General features: G+C 42.9%; 1 protein-coding gene across 1 annotated transcript in view; it reads right to left on the minus strand.

Annotated features, from left to right (window-relative positions):
• Positions 1-563: 563 nt before the first annotated feature.
• PLEKHS1 (pleckstrin homology domain containing S1) overlaps positions 564-16,271 on the minus strand; it is a 22,301-nt gene continuing 6,593 nt past the window's right edge. Inside the window, exons 5-12 of the mRNA XM_006162765.3 lie at positions 15,103-15,178; positions 13,569-13,679; positions 10,752-10,877; positions 8,137-8,243; positions 7,456-7,665; positions 6,595-6,696; positions 5,000-5,135; positions 564-893 (exon numbers count right to left, since the gene is read on the minus strand). Of these exons, the coding sequence (XP_006162827.1) occupies positions 708-893; positions 5,000-5,135; positions 6,595-6,696; positions 7,456-7,665; positions 8,137-8,243; positions 10,752-10,877; positions 13,569-13,679; positions 15,103-15,178 (1,054 nt within the window). The 3' untranslated portion in view covers positions 564-707. The remainder of the gene's footprint in view (positions 894-4,999; positions 5,136-6,594; positions 6,697-7,455; positions 7,666-8,136; positions 8,244-10,751; positions 10,878-13,568; positions 13,680-15,102; positions 15,179-16,271) is intronic.

Consider the following 16,271-nt stretch of genomic DNA (forward strand, 5'->3'; position numbering starts at 1 on the left):
ACCTTTCCTCCATTCGGTGGTGCTTTAGCTCTTTGCCTTTATTTTCTTATTTATGAAAAAGGATTTGGTTCTTTTGGCCTTCCAGGACCAATTAATCAATGCATCAATTAATTAGGAACTTCCAAACTTAGAAGTGCTAAGTAATTCTCTTATTACTTCTAGAGGAAACAGATGTCTACTGGGTATAACCTCGAACTGCTTTGGCTTTTACATGCATTCCTGAGTCTTTAAGAAAACAAGATACTTATGGAATCCAAGAGGCCACTCTGTCTCAGCATTCCGGACTACGGGGTTGATGAGTCACAGGAGGTGTGTGGGAAGGTTGATCGGGTATGACAGCTCTCTTGGGATCTTGCCTTCCTGGAATGAGTATTTCCAACTGTATGTTCCCTAACAAAGAAGGGATTGTGTGAACCAAGACCTCACAGAATATGCAGAGTATACAGATGAGGGGCTTACCCCATCTCTGTCTGTGCTCTTCGGGACAAAGTCTCAGATAGCAAGGCCTTCCATTTTCACTGTGTGCCACAGTCGTTATGCCACTTGACCCTCTCACTACCTCTGACAGGGAGAGTGACTCTGTTAAGATTCAGATGTGGAAATTCAGAGAAGTGTGCTGGCATGTCCCATGTCCTGGGGCAGTGGGCGCAGAGCCCGACAGAGTCCAGCACTCCATCCTCAGTCCTCCGCAGTGAGTCCATGGCGAGTTACTCTCCAATTTCTTTCTTCTGGCCTTTTTTAATGGCTGGACTCCTCTTTGGTGCCCTCTGTAATGCCAGTCCAGACTCATCCAGTTGTAAAGGTGCAACATTGTGGTACGTTAAGGGGCATGTACAAGCAGTAGCATGGAATCTCTCCGAATTTGGGATCCGGCCAATGGTGAGTTTTACTTTCTGAAATGCAAGCAAGAAGAACATTAAATTATTCAAGATTATCCTTTGTATTACTGGTCTTCTGTCTGTCCTCGTTCATACCCTTTGAAGCTTCTGAAGAAAATCCTGTGGTGAACTATAATCTCTGGGCCAGAGGAAGCCAGGGATGCGTTGTCTATTCAGGTGGAAGATAGATTTTATTTTCTGAAGTCAGTTGGCCTGAGCTTTTAGAGCAGATTCCAGAGACCTCTGATGGTTCGCGGATGGGCTCGGTTATACCAAGAATAAAAAGGGCCTCTTGAACCAAGAGAATCAAAATGATAGCACCAGAGAGGAGCAGCCCCAGACAAAACTGGGAGGAAACTGCATTTTGGTAAGTTTCTCCTGCAATCCAGCATATCCTCTCTGTCACACACACACACACACGCATACCCCTTTAACCCTGCCTTTTGAAATCTCATGTTCTCTCCCCTCGCTGTCCCTATCCCAATCTCACATTTTTCTCAAGTGTGGCTTAACAGGAAGGAAAGTCAATCTGATAGTCTTGGGTTCTCTAAAACATGAGAGGCCATTGGCTGTTTCACCTTTCGTTCCACCTCTCCCTCTTCCAAAATCCTTTTTCCTATGTGACCAGTGTTTGAATTTTAAAAGAAGACTGGACTTCCATTGTGACATAAAGAAATAAGTCAGGAATAGTGGGAGTGGGAAGGTAAGGGAATGTTCTAATCTTCCAGATAATTGTGTTGATGGACACCTCGATCTTCTCCATGACATTTAGGGCTTGTTATCATAGAGCAAGAGGGAAAGCAGAATGAACAGAAGAGAAGTGCTGCCTCTCCCACCCCATACAAGTGACTACATCTGGAAAGGCAGTCATGATAAAGTGCAGCCAGCAATATCCAGGTAGCGTTCTGGATTGGATCCCAGGCAAAACCTCCTTTCTCAGCTTCTGAGTTGATGCCAGGACTTCAGACCACAATGCTGTTTGGTAACTTGCAGAAAGGTGTGGAAGATTATATGGACTACTTGGCCCCAGTGTGGATCTTTGACAGAGGAAATGTGTTATAGTTACCAGCTTATTGGATTAAGTCCTTGAAAACTACCTCTCTTTCGCCATGCAAACTCCTATTCAGTCTTCAAAACCCAAACCAAGTCACCTTTTCTGAGATACTCTGCTGTCCTCCCACAAAGAGGTTTCCTACATTCACCCTCTGAGGTCCTATGGCCCTCTGTTCATATCTCAGGACATCCACTACATTAGAAGTATCACATAACCTGCCTGTTTTACCCACTAATCTGTGAGCTCCTAATGCTCATTTTTGTAGCTCTAGAACCTAGCACAGTCTTGAGCATATAGTAGATGTTCAATAAATGGTGAGCAAATGAATGGATGTGTCCTTTCTCTGCCCTTAAGTAGCTACATATCTTAGACAACTCACTCTCTCACTGAGTTTACCCGTTTAGATAATAGAATGGTACAGTGTGTCTAATCAACAGGGTTATTATGTGATGCAGAAGAGCTAAGATATGTTCTTGTTGTTCTTGTTTAGGCTTTTGCCATAGAGGATGTGTCCTGGCCTGGGGGACAGTCAAACTGGTTCCCTGGGGGAGGTAGTGAGAGATGGGACAAACACATGCACACACATACACAGAGTGGAGACAGTACGAGGTGCTGATCAAGTCTTCTTCTTCCTCTTCTGTTTATTGAGGAAAAATGGCGAGTTATATACAGGCTGGTGGGCACCGATTGGTTGCCCGAAATGTAAGTGAGATAGAACAGCATGAACCAATCATTGGTGTGGGTGGATCTCTCCCATTGCCTAGAAACCCAACCGCTTCCAGGGAGAACAATTGGTCACATGATTTCTGAGAAACGGTTTGCTCAGTGAGGAAATGAAACCTAATGGTTTCCAAGATGGTGGATAGCTCAAGATGGCTGATAGCTCAAGATGGCTTCCGTATGCAGTGCTCTCCACAGGGATGTGCAATTGTCAGAGAGACTGAGAGAGGGAAAGTGAGATGTCAACCCTTCTGGGGAGATGGTCATGTGGCAATCCCTTCTCCTCCATTCTCCTCTTGGGATCTTGGGCATGCATGCATATGCGCCCAGCATGAGTTTAAGCCACTGGATCCGGGACTTGAACCACAGTTGACTACATGGGAGTCCAGAGACAGCAATTATGCCACCTGCTGGTTCCAGTTTTCAGAAATTTTAAACCAAGGAATTGTTTCCTCAAGTAAAGCTAATAGAGGGACCATTAGTTGATGTAATGGCTATGTCACTGGACTCCCATGTAGTCGATTGCAGTTTGAGTCCTGGACCTGGTGGCTTAAACTCATGCCAGGTGCATGTGAATGCATGCCCATGATCCCAAGAGGAGAATGGAAGAGAATGGATTGTGGCCATTCCCCCCGGGGGGGGATTTCTCGCTGTCTCTCTGTGAGCACACACTCTCTATAGCAAAAACCTCTCCAAAAAAGAAAGAAAAGCTAATAGGAAAGTCTGATATTTTGGACCATATATATATATATACAGACATTATAAACGTGGACTTCTCTAGTTGAAGCCCAGCATATCACTCCCTTCCTCTCCTCTCCTTCACTCCCATCCCAAGGATGTAAGAAGCATGGTTTGAAAACCAACTCTTTTGCTTCAGAGAGAAGCTGAAGCCCAGAGAAGGAAATAGTTTCCCCAGGGTTATCATACTAAGCAAAAGTAAAAGTAGACCAGAGAAGAAATTAACAATATGGAAACTGTACTAATGGACTGGACCATGATTGGCCCTTTAAAAACACACAGCAGTCCCTCCCCATCAATACCCATATCCATCATTATGCTTTCAGTTACCCGCGGTAAAGTGCAATAAGATATTTTGAGACACATATTTACATACATTACATTTTTTAAGAGAGATTTTTGCTATAAGGCATGTACGCTCGCCAGACAGAGAGAGACAGAGAGAAAGTGAGGAATCACCCCCCTTGGGGGGGGATGGACACACCACAATCCCTTCTCCTCCATTCTCTCTCAAGAGTTTGGGCATGCACACACATGTGCCTGGCATCAGTTTCAAGCCTCTGGTCTGGGACTTAGAACTGTGGTCAGCCATGTGGGAGTCCAGCGACCATTATGCCATCTTCTGGTCCCCATACATTTTTTAAAAAAGAGATTTCTACCTTAGGGTGTGTGTGCTTTCCAGAGAGAGAGAGAGAGAGAGACAGAGAGAGAGAGAGACAGAGATAGTGAGAAGGAAAGTGAGAAATCACCCCCCAGAAGAGATGGCTATGCCACAATCCCTTCTCCTTCATTCTCCTGGGATCTTGGGCATGCATGTATACGCGCCCAGTGTCATTTTTAAGCCACTGGGTCTGGGATTCAAACCATGATCAGCCATGTGGGAGTCCAATGACTCCATCTGGTCCACCACTACTCCATCTGTTGGCCCCTACATAAATTTTATTACAACATATTGTTGTAATTGTTCTATGTTATTAGTAGTTTTGCTGTTAGTCGCTTCTTGTAACTAATTTATAAATTACACTTTATCATTGGTACCTACATATAGGACAAAACAGTATATAGAGGGTCAGGCATCCCCTCGGGGTCCTGGAATGTATACCCTGCAAGTAAGGGGGTACCACTGTAATAAAACTATTGGGTCATCGGAAAAGTCATCACACATTTTTGCATAGAAAACCAGAAGCATACGTCATGACTTTTCCGACAACCTAATACACGGAGCAGCTCATGTACCAGTCATTGTGGTAAGCATGCTCCAGGTCTTATCTCATTGAATTCTCCAACGACTATCATTATCCCGACTTTACAGAGGAGAAAACTGAGATGCACATTGGTGAGAGGTGCTCACTTGCTATCCTGGGTCAATTTGATGTGGCTCTTTTTACCGCGTTGTGCTGGGCCTGAGGTCCTGAACTTAGATGTCTTCTAGCTCAGTGCTCTCTCCTAATGCTACCGTGTATGACTGAACTGTGAAAAAGTCTTTTGGTGGCACATGGGGAAGAGTCTGATCTGTATTCAGAGTACTTTTTTCAGACTCATCTACAAACTTGATCTTATTCCTTTTGGCACTGACTGGCCCTAGGATATACTGTTCAGTGGGACTCACCTCCTTCTGGATGGACCGGGTCAAAAACAGGGAGGCTTCCTCCAGGCTCTGGGGCTTCAGGTCATTCACTGCCAAAAGATGATCGCCATGGCAAAATAGGCATCCCAGCCGTGGGGGGCCTTCCCACCGTGACACGCTGCAGTGGAGACACACATCCAACACCAGGATGAGACGGAACCAGTCAGGAGGGCAGGGCATGGCGCACTGCAGGGCTCCTCCCCCAGAGCCGTGTTGTCCCCCATCTGAGGTAGGCTGGCTCCTTTTTTTGTTTGAGATATCTTTCCATCCAAAGGCTGTTGGAGTTCAGCTTTTCCTGCAAAACCCAGCTGAAGTCGCAGCACCCTTACGAAGGCCTACGTTACACTTCTCTCACTGTAACCCATCTCCCTTCCCCTGGACTTCCACTGCATAGTGTGAGCACCTTAGTTCTTGTATTTGTTTTTGTTTTTTGTTTTTGGAGAGGTTTTTGCTATAGGGTGCGTGTGCTCGCCAGACAGAAAGAGAGAGATAGAGAGACAGAAAGCAAGAAATCACCCCCCGGGGGGATGGCCACGCCGCAATCCCTTCTCCTCCATTCTCCTCTCGGGATCTTGAGCACACACGCACATGTACCCGGCGTGAGTTTAAGCCACCGAGTCCGGGGCTCGAACCACTGTCGAGTACGTGGGAGTCCAACGACATAGCCATTATGCTAACTGCTGGTCCCAGTTCTTGTATTTGTAAAGAAAGTGCATTTTATATTCACTCGTTTGGGTGGCTCTTCTTCACCAGGCTATGTGACTCTGGAAAGAGAGCGCCATCTTTTGTTTGATTTGTTTGTTTTTTTAATTTCTATAACCCTGTGGCTCCAAGTAAACAGAGGCTGCTCAGTAAGTGTTGGAAGGGAGCACATCATGATTGCACAGTGGGTGTCTAATAAACAAGTGAATGAGTCAATGATTAGCAACTGCATTCCTTGAGCCTTAGTTTGTGAAGATTTGGGGGAAATGGGAAGCTGTAGTTCTTGCCCTCCGAGAACTTATAACTGATGGGTAGCATCTTATTTTACAAGAGGCTTTCTTTATAAAAATGAACAGTTTGTCGGAATGAATTACAAAGTCTTTAAAAGAATCTAGAATCTAGTGAACAGTGATTATTTAAGAAATTTCTCTCTCTGCCAGTCTTTTGTGTCTGAGTTGCTAACCAGCCAATTTTTTGTCGAGAAGTCCCTGACCCTAATATGCCTCTTTAGTTCACATTTTTGATTCTTGATAATTTCACTAACTTACATTCATTCATTTGTGCAATGATTAGGAATGCTATCCTTGGACCATATGTATTTCCTGCCCACTCTTCTTTACCTTTAAGAAATCAAACATTTGCTGCTTTCTGGACTTTGGGCCCTTTTCATTCCTGCCCTCCCCCTCCCCCTGTCAACCTCCCAGATGACTTCTATACATTAATAACCTTCCACTCCCATCAAGACCCTTCTGTGAACACAACACAACAGTCCAACCCCCTTCATCGGCTTTGCCAAAGAATGTTTCAAGATACAATTGTTCTCTTCATATCTTCCAACCCCATTTATATCACTAACGATCAGATCTCTGACCTACCATATCCGTCCTGCCGCTTCTGTGAGAGCGAGATAGTTGATGATGTCGGGAGGAGAAAGGAACACGTTCAGTCTCTCCACTTCGCTTTCATCAGGGATGTTACTGTGAGACAAGACGTGTGTAAAAGTCATGGCGGGCAAACAGGTCTGGCTCTGAACTATACTCTGAATAGACTTTTAGCTTACTACTTCTGAAATAATACTTTCCAGTTGTCTAGAACATCTGAGAAAAATCTGAATTTATGTTACTGAAAAGTACTCATTAATGCCACCCCTCCTGGGATGTGGTGTTTGATGTGGACAATGGGAAGGAAGGTTTTACAACTGCCCACATCAGGCCTGTGTGCATATTTCTCTACTGGAAACGATGCCACAGAGGAAAACATGGAGAAGAGTTAAAATAACCACCATCTTATAAGATGCTCTTGGTATTTTAAACCTCAACATCCTTGACCACCATCTTATCACATGCTCTTGGTATTTTAAACCTCAACATCCTCCTCCTGGTCTATAACTGACCCTCACGAGATGTGTACATCCCTAATTATGCTAAGATGAAACGTGGGTGGCATGCTGCTCAGACCCGTGTGGACTGAAGTTCCAGGACCTGAATGAGTAGCCAAGGAAGAATTTTTAAAATAGTTGAAAATGCAACCCCCAGTCCAAGGGACCACTTTGTTTCCAGTTCTGTGAGTCACTGTCCTGGGCCATAATGTCAAGAAGAAAAAGAAGGGCAGTTTCTTGGCTCATTGGGAAACTTTTAGAAACTGCTTTATAATTTCGATGTTAAGTTAAAAACAAACAAACAAAAACACTCGCTTTGCTCTTATGGCCCATGAAGTTCTAGACATTAGTGTTGTACTTGATTAGTATGGACAACTGCACAAGAGTTAGTGAGGCTGACTCCTTTCTGTCATTTGTGGTCCGTGCTTCTGTAACAACAGGTGAAAGACACGAGTCCCTTTCTGAGCCTTGTTCTTGCAGGTGAAGAAGCTCTTTATCCTGGGACTCTGGAAGGGCCTGGGTTTCCTCTTTGCCATCAGCAGACTCCAGAGATGTCTCTTTGAAAAAACTAGAGTATAAGAAGTTAAAAGAAACCTTTTTTTAGCATGTCTATTTATGATTTTCTGCTGTGTGTGTTGGATTTAAGTAGCTAACAGTCGTGTGAAAACTAGCAAGGTCTAGAAATATGTCCAACCATCAGAATCACAGCCATAGTTAGAATCAAATCCAACAAACTCTCCTAAAAATGGGTATGCTATCACCATAACCCTTTATGGGGTTTGGAGGACAGAAGTGGGAGTGTGAGACACATAAATGTGAAATTAAAAAACAAAAACAAAAACAAAACTTCTTTAGGAGATAGAAAATGTCCTGGGAAAGTGACAACTAGTTTTTCGTCACCATTGCCACCTATTCTTGTTTTCAGACTATGGAATAGTGTGTTAAATTTGGTCTGTGGTATGTTTTATATCAATTTATCAACTTTTAAGATAACAGTGTATTAGCTAAAATCAATGTTTAAAATGATGGCTTTACTTACCAAGCTTTCATTGATATGTAGTGACACTCAGTTCTCTTGGAGACCTGGTCTGGACTACCAGGTTCAATGGGTTCATCAGAATCATTGGGAGCAATGATATTATCCAACTGTAGATAAGAGGTATAGACATGAAAACACAGTAAGTTGGGTATCTTCTCACCCCTAGCATTTTGACTCTGGACCCTGAAATGCTAAGTATACCGCCCTTGGATAAATGGTTGTTCTTGTTCAGGGAATATCGGTCAGCTTTACCTACATAAGACTGAAACAGCAAACCTTCTGACAGATTCTAAGTCCATTTTCTTCTCCTGGATCCTCTATGCTCTTGGTATAAGTGTTCTATTGGACTAAATTGCTATTTACCTTTCTGTTTCATCACGAGGCACTTCCTGACAAAAACCCTTTTCTCCAACCAGTTCTATCACAAAATCATGACCTTAGGTGGGGGTGAAAGACTCAGACATAATGTGTAATAGTCTGGCTACTATGCTCACAGGTGGCCCAAGTTGTTTGGGGAGGTCCTCAGCAACCTCCTTAGAACGAAATCATTCATAGCAATGGTTGCTCAAAAACCCTAAGATCTACTTAACATGATCATCGGTAACCCCTAACTGAAACATCCTTCCATTCAAGCCAGTCTTCCCACTGCTCCTCCTGTGAACTCTCAGCCCCCACATTCATGTATTTCCCTGACTGGAATGCCCCTTCTCACTTTCACCTGTTGAAATCATGTTCAGGCTTGAAGTCCCACAGTCCTCTCTGATCACCTCAGCTACTGCCAGCCTCTCCTTTCTTTGAATTTCTAGTGCACAATTTTGTACTTAATCATTTTTGGTCTTTTAGTTTACTTTTACCTGCTTTCCTACATTTTGCATCCCTTAAAGTACCTAGCAAATGCCAGGCTTAGAATCCATGCTCAGTACATACTTGATTGGCTGATTGGACTTTCATAAAGGACTGAGTCCCAGGGCACATAAATATAAAAATATTTTTGGTGAAATAAGAGTTTTGTGCTCAAACGAGCTTGAGAAATGCCGTGTGTTGTATCCCACTCTGCTATCTATATGGCAACACTGCATACTAAAGACTCCAAGAATCTGACGGTTAAGATGCTTGTTTACATATTATAACTTGGCATTTCCAGAATTTATTTGACCCCATAATGTTTCTGTTGTGTGAACAAATGTCACCTTAATGCAGAAAATCCGCAGTTCAGTGAGGTCAGGAGGTAGCACAAAATTTAAGGTGCTGGATCCCACAAAGCCAACTGAGTGGTTCAGTCCTGGACCCAGCAGCTTGAAAATCACACGAGGTGCATGTACGTGTGTACTCAAAACCTTACTGAGAGAATGCAGGAGGAGGGACCGTGGCATGGCCATGGTCATGGCTGATTTCTCATTTTCCCTTACTCTCTCTCTGATTAGTGCACATGCCCTACAGCAACAAACAAACAAACAGCAAAAGAAAACCCCCAGTTTGGGAAATACTACAACTCTCTCACCTCCATTTTGTCTTCCTGTTTCCCTATTCTCTTGTCTCGGTAGTTTGCCCCAAATATAGCTGCTGCATCAATATTACTGGAAAATTATTCAGATTGTGCACTTCCCCATTTAGAATCCATCAGTACTCCTAAGCTGTCTACAGAATGAAGTCGATTTAGCACTCAAGACCCAGCATCGTCTGGCTATTTTTTTCTGTTTTGTTTGTGTTTTTCTTTTGGGGGAGTTGTTGTTAGAGGAGGTCTCACTACATCATGACCCTCCTGCCTCAGCCCCATGAGTAGCCGGGACTAGAGGCATGCACCACAGCACCCAACTTTGTTAGGTCAGAAATCAACATGGGCCACCCACGTGGCCTCAGTCTACTGAGTGGCAGGTGCTACTGCCTCTGTTTATTTCCCACGTTTTCAGTTACACGCTGGTTGCAACCTCACTGAACCTTTCACCATACACATATCAAATGCCACTTCATCTCTGAAGCCTTCCCTGACTGTCTGTGAGATAAAATCTATCCTTTTCCCTATTGCTTCCAGAGCATTTTGACACGTCTCCTGTGCAGCATTATCACACAGTAACAGATCAGCTGAACTCTGGGTCGAAGCACTGTCAGGTCCATTCTTGTAGCCACCCTGCTTAACACAGTACAGTGCCTGACACTCAGAAAACACCCTGTAAGGTTTTCCAATTGGTCTGTAGACTGATACACACCACACATTTTTTCACCCAAGCACCTTTGTTAATATGTTCTTTCTGCCCAGAATACAGGAAAAAGTTCTTCAAATCCACCCTTCGAGTCTGAATATTGCCCATTGCATAAGGCCAAGTCGTCATTGCCTCCATAGAACCTTTCCTGGACTTGTGCCTAGAAGCGAGCTTCCAGTCCTCCCATCCCCTGTGTAACACCAGCCTTTATAAGCATCTGTCTTCAGCATGGAGCCTTTCTGACTCGTACTATGGTTAACGTCTTTTAAGTGTCAGCACCTCGAGCACATCACCTGTGTCTCATTTTCCTCTGTCTTCCCACTGACCACAGCCTAGTGTCTCACAAATAGAGCATGGCAAAGACTCAGAAAGCATCTGTTGAAAGAATGAATAATTAATGAAGGAAGGGGTTACCTCTAAAAGAATACTTCGGGGACTGAGATAATGACCCGCTTCCTCTGAATCTTGAGCCGTATCTGGCAGGACATCATGGGGTGGATGCGCTTGCCTGAATCCTGGAGAACTTTTTTCCATCAGATGCTGAAGGAAAGAGACAGGGAAGAAGTGAGTGCTTTTCTTTCTCTTTTCAAGAGGTAGAATTACATTGCATACTTTCTGGAAAAGTCATCATAGGTAAGTTGGGTTGAAAAGATCAGAGGATCATTCCAGGTTCTATCCAGAAGCTTGTGCACCTGGAACTCATCTTGGGGCATCACTGATGATGTAAAAATCAGTGTGCATCGTTTAGGTCCTTTTCTTTACCATTTGGAGTGATAACTTGAACACATGGTTCTCCTCTGTGGGTGGTATTGTAAGTCACCGAGTTCTGTCATGGAGTCAGATGATACCTGCTTCCAGTTATCATCCAGTGCCATTAAGAAATAATTAATCCAGAATTAAGGCACTACTACTTCTTCCTGCTCAGTATTTCTTTAAAATTATTTTTCTCTTTTGTGTTCTGCTGACATCCTTCTATTGTTGCCATAGCAATGCAATTTGATAGCGTTGATCATGTGATAGTATGAATTAGAGGCTTCAAGGTGAGCTAGTTCAACCAATAAATGCTTTCTCTCCCTCAATAGATACACGATACGCTACTAAAGTAGCTGGTTTGTATGGCAGGAAAATTGCTATAAGTACAACTTAATTCTTCCAAGAATAATGTCTTACAGAGGGGTAGGGAGGCATTTTAAAAGAAGCCAAATGTTCTCTAGGAAGTCCTTGCTGAATGTGATTAAAGAAAATTGGTATATTTAAGTTGTGTCCATTTTTCTAGCTTCAGGCTTATGTCGCCAGATCGTGCTGCACTGGGGATGAAGAAAGTTTCCCACGTAATTTAAACAACAAAATCCCACAGGACAGATGGGACTCTTAACTTGATCCGGTATAGAAATCACTGGATCTGAATTCAAAGCATAAAAAGACAAATGAACAATAATGTTATTCTGGGGGAGAGGGTTTCGCTTCCTAACCCTATTTTATACCACTGTTTCTAATTACAAAATGAATAACTGAGATGGGGTGTTTGACCTGGTGAATTTGCCATGCTACCAAAAGCTTTTAAAATAGTTGGAGAGCTACCAGCGAGATAAAACAGGAGCCTATGCCTCATTAGATGTGCTTGGTGCCCATGGCAAGGGGAAAGTCAGTGGTCGTGTCTCTAAGGGACAAAATAATATCTTTACAGATATCTACCACTCAGTCAGTTCATTACTAATATCCAAAATAAGGACCTGACAAATCTAAGGAAGCTGAGGGTACAATTACAAGTCACTTTTTTTTGGCCTTAGGGCATGTGCACTCACTGGATAGAGAGACAGAGACAATGAGAGAGAAAGTGAGAAACTATCCCCCAGGGGAGATGGCCACACTACAATTCCTTCTTCTCCATTCTCTTCTGAGGATCTTGGGTACAACACACACATGCGTCCAGAATGATTTTCAAGCCACTGGGTCTAGGACTCGAACTATGGCCGGCCATGCAGGAGTTTAGTGATGTAACCACTAACCATCTTCTGGCCCCACAAGTCACTTTCAAGAAGCAGATGTATTAAATTTTATTTCCTCAGGTAGATTTTATTAGGAATGGGGATAGAAGCAGATGTATTAAATTTTATTTCCTCAGGTAGATTTTATTAGGAATGATATATAGCTATAAGGAGAAGCAAGACTAATCAGGGTAAATGAAGAAAAATAGGAAATCCTGCCTTTGCTTGAGGAGCACAAAATATGACAGGAAATTGAGTAGTATTAGTGGAATCCTTTTCTAGAAGAATCTGTGTCCTGGTGGGAAAGGAAGGAGAAGATTTCCAGCCAGCTTCAGCCTAGCCAAGGGATCATACCTAGCATACATAGCTGGATGCATGTCAAAGCGTCTAAAATGAATAAATGTGTAGATGCTTCTCAACTTATGATTGGTTATATCTTGATAAACCCATAGTAAGTTGAAAATATCCAAAGTCAAAAGTTTGTTTGAGGGATCAGCAAATGGTCTAGTGGTTAGGGTGCTAGACTCCCACACAGCCAATTGAGGTTTGAGTTCCCATTGACTTGAAAATCATGCTGGGCACATGTGTGTGTATACCCAATATCCCAGGAGAAAAATGGAGAAAGGACTGTGGTGACGACATCCCCCCTTGGGAGTGATTTCTTACTTTCCCTCTCCTCATCTCTCTTTAGTGAGCACATGCACCCTATGGCAAAAATGGAAACAAACAACAACAAAACCATTTAATATGTCTAACCTCGTCTAACCTACTAGACATCATAGTCTAGACTACCCTACCTTAACTGTGCTCAGAACATATTTCATCTATAGTTGGGTAAAATCATCTAACACACAAAGCCTTTTTTGTAATAAAGTAATATAATTTATTAAATATTGTCCTGAAAGTTTAAAGCAGAATGATTGTATGAGTAGTTGAAGTCCAGTTTCTACTGAATGTGTACCACTTTTGCACCATCCTAAAGTCAATAAATTGGAAGCAGAAACCACTGTAAGATGAGAACTGTCTATATTTGGAGGTAGCAAGGGCACACAGTAGGGGTGATTGGTGGTATAGGAAACAAACTAAATATCAGATAAATACTAGGGCTAAGAATCATCCTTAGAGCACACAGGCTTTGAGAAAGGTAGACAAGGTCAAAGTCAAGTGATAACTGGTAAGATTTTGAAGGGCTGGCTTACTCCTAGCCATGATGGCACAGGGGAGAAAGAGATGAGCTGATTACCATGTTGGGAAGGCTGTTTCTTGGTGAGGTGGAATCCTTCAATATGCTGGAAGAGCCAAGGAGAAGGATGGGGTTTGAAGTACATCTTCTATCATCCGGTGACAATTTCTCCTGCTTCTGAAAAAGGAATAGTGTAACCAGGGCAAGGTTGGTCTTTGTCTGCAATGAAGCAACAGTTTGTCCACTGAGCTGTCTGCCTCCATTTCTTTCTAAACCTACCTAACATCTATGCTGCGGGTCAGCATCAGCTCACTGAAACAACAGCTCTTCCTGTCTCACTGCTGTTGTCATGCCCTTCAGGATGCTCAGCCTGACCTTCAAAGATGTCCTACAGTCCCCCAACCTAACCTCTCAACTGTAGTCCCCTGTGTAACCCCACCCTCTTGATCCAATCATTTTCATCTACTTGTAGACAAGCCTTGCTTTCTCCTTCTCCTTGGCTTGTATTGTAAGCATAGTACAACTTAGAAACATGCCAAAAGATTCATAAAGACAAAAAGTTCCATTTATAAAAGTGTACCTTAAGAAATGACTTGGGTAAATTTCCAAAGGTTCTATTATTATTATTATTATTATTATTATTATTAAGATTTTTTCCATAGGGCACATATGCTCACCAGAGAGAAACAGAGATAGGGAAAGTAAGAAATCACACCCAGAGGGATGGCTTTACCACAATCCCTTCTCCTCTATTCTCATGTCGGGATTTTGGACATGCATGCAAATGTACCTGGCATGATTGTTAAGCCACCAGGTCCAGAACTTGAACTGCGGTCAACCATGTGGGAATCCAGCCTCTTAACCAATAGTTCTTATTAAATAAAAACTTAGAGCTACTAGTACTTTCATGAAAAACAGTATATTAAAAATGCAAGATAGGGGCCAGCAGGTGGTGTAGTGGTTGGGGTACTGGACTTCCATGTAGTTGATTCCAGTTCAAGTCTAGGACCTAGTGACTTAAAACTCACACCAGGCACATATGTGTGTGTGCCCAAAATCTCGAGAGGAGAATGGAGAAGGGACTGTGGTATGGCCATCACCCCCCAGGAGGGGGAGTGATTTCTTGCTTTCTGTCTCTCTGTCTCTCTCTGTCTTTCTGATGAGCACAAGAGCCCTATGCAAAAATCTCTCCCCACCAAAAAAAATGCAAGATAGATTAAGAACATTTTTACAGAAATCACCCTAGACTTAGTTATCAGAAAGGAAGCACATTATGTACCTTGAATAATAATAATTAATAATACTACAGTTCCAGCTACTGTTACTATTTTAAAAATGCTTCCATTAACTTTTAGTCCCCTACCACAAAAATGAAAATCTGAAATGTCTGTATTTTAGCTCTCTGGCAAAATACAAAAGTATTTTTTCCCTATTGTTAATCACTTTTAAAAAATAACAAGAGCGTACATTTTCTCACTTATTTGTTCCTTGTATTAATGTCAGTTGCTAAGGGGGGGGAAAGGCTACCATTGTTTCCTGTTGAAAAAGGGCTATGTTCAGGTGTGCTGTTATTTTCTTAGCAATATAGAGTCACCTCTGTATTCCGATGTGGTGCTTTTCTATCCTGGCAAAATGATGACATGAGGGAGACCCAGTCTTTAATCTTCTCCCTGTTGAGGGGAATAAACTTTCAGCTGGCGTGTGGTAAAGGCAGCGCCTTCATTCCTTTTGAACCAGAGAGGGATTTGTTTTTATTAAGGTTAGAACAGGCTGTGGGAGCAAGTACCAGGGAAGTAAAGGTTTCTTTTCTTAAGTAGCTGAAATGGCCCACTGGCTCCTCACCACCTCCACATTTGTATGCTAGAATTAACCTTCATGACGCTCGAGAAGAAAACTCAGAGAAATGGGGGAAGGAAGTTGAAAAAAATAGTAGTAATCACAGGGTTTGGGGCTTTTGTTTTTGACACTGATTTCTTTTGTGTTCTTAAGTAAGCCCCACTAACCTGTCAGCACCATTTTGTGTAACTATGGAGGTGTGTCTCCCTTAGGGAATGCGTGTGTGTATAAAGAACATATTTGAGTGGATTTGTGTAAACCACATTTTCTTTTCTGTTGACTGCACAACAATATTTTCTTTTTTACAGGTTTTTACTTTAAGGCATGTGCTCTTGCCAGAGAGAGACACACACACACAAAGACAGTGAGAGGGAAAGTGAGAACTCACCCCCCAGGGAAGATGGTCACACGGCAATCCCTTCTCCTCCATTCTCCTCCGGGGATTTGGGGTATGCACACACATGTGCCTGGTGTGAGTTTCAAGCCACCAGGTCTGGGACTCAAACCACAGTTGGCTATGTGGGAGTCCAGTGACATAACCACTCTGACATCTGCTTTTTCCCAACTCCATGACAATTTAAAAGAAAGTTTTTGCCTTTTGCCTTAATCTGAAATAGATCAAGGTTTTTCACATTTGGCTTTAGCATTTGCTGTATCCTCTGCACAATTTCCTCCTCCCACCTCAGCTTCTCCCAAAAGTATATAATCATCTACGGGAAATCCACCAGACATCTTTGGAGCACCAGACATCCCTCTTAAAAACCTAAGATCCTGGGACCAGCAGTTAGCGTAATGGCTATGTCATTGGACTCCCATGTAGTCAACAGTGGTTCGAGTCCCAGACCCAGCGGTTTAAACTCATACTGGGCGTGTGTGCATGCGCCCAGGATCCCAAGAGCAGAATGGAGGAGAAGGGATCGCAACGGG

This window comes from Tupaia chinensis, unplaced genomic scaffold, assembly GCF_000334495.1.
Source record: "Tupaia chinensis unplaced genomic scaffold, TupChi_1.0 Scaffold140534_1, whole genome shotgun sequence".
Lineage (NCBI taxonomy): Eukaryota > Metazoa > Chordata > Mammalia > Scandentia > Tupaiidae > Tupaia > Tupaia belangeri.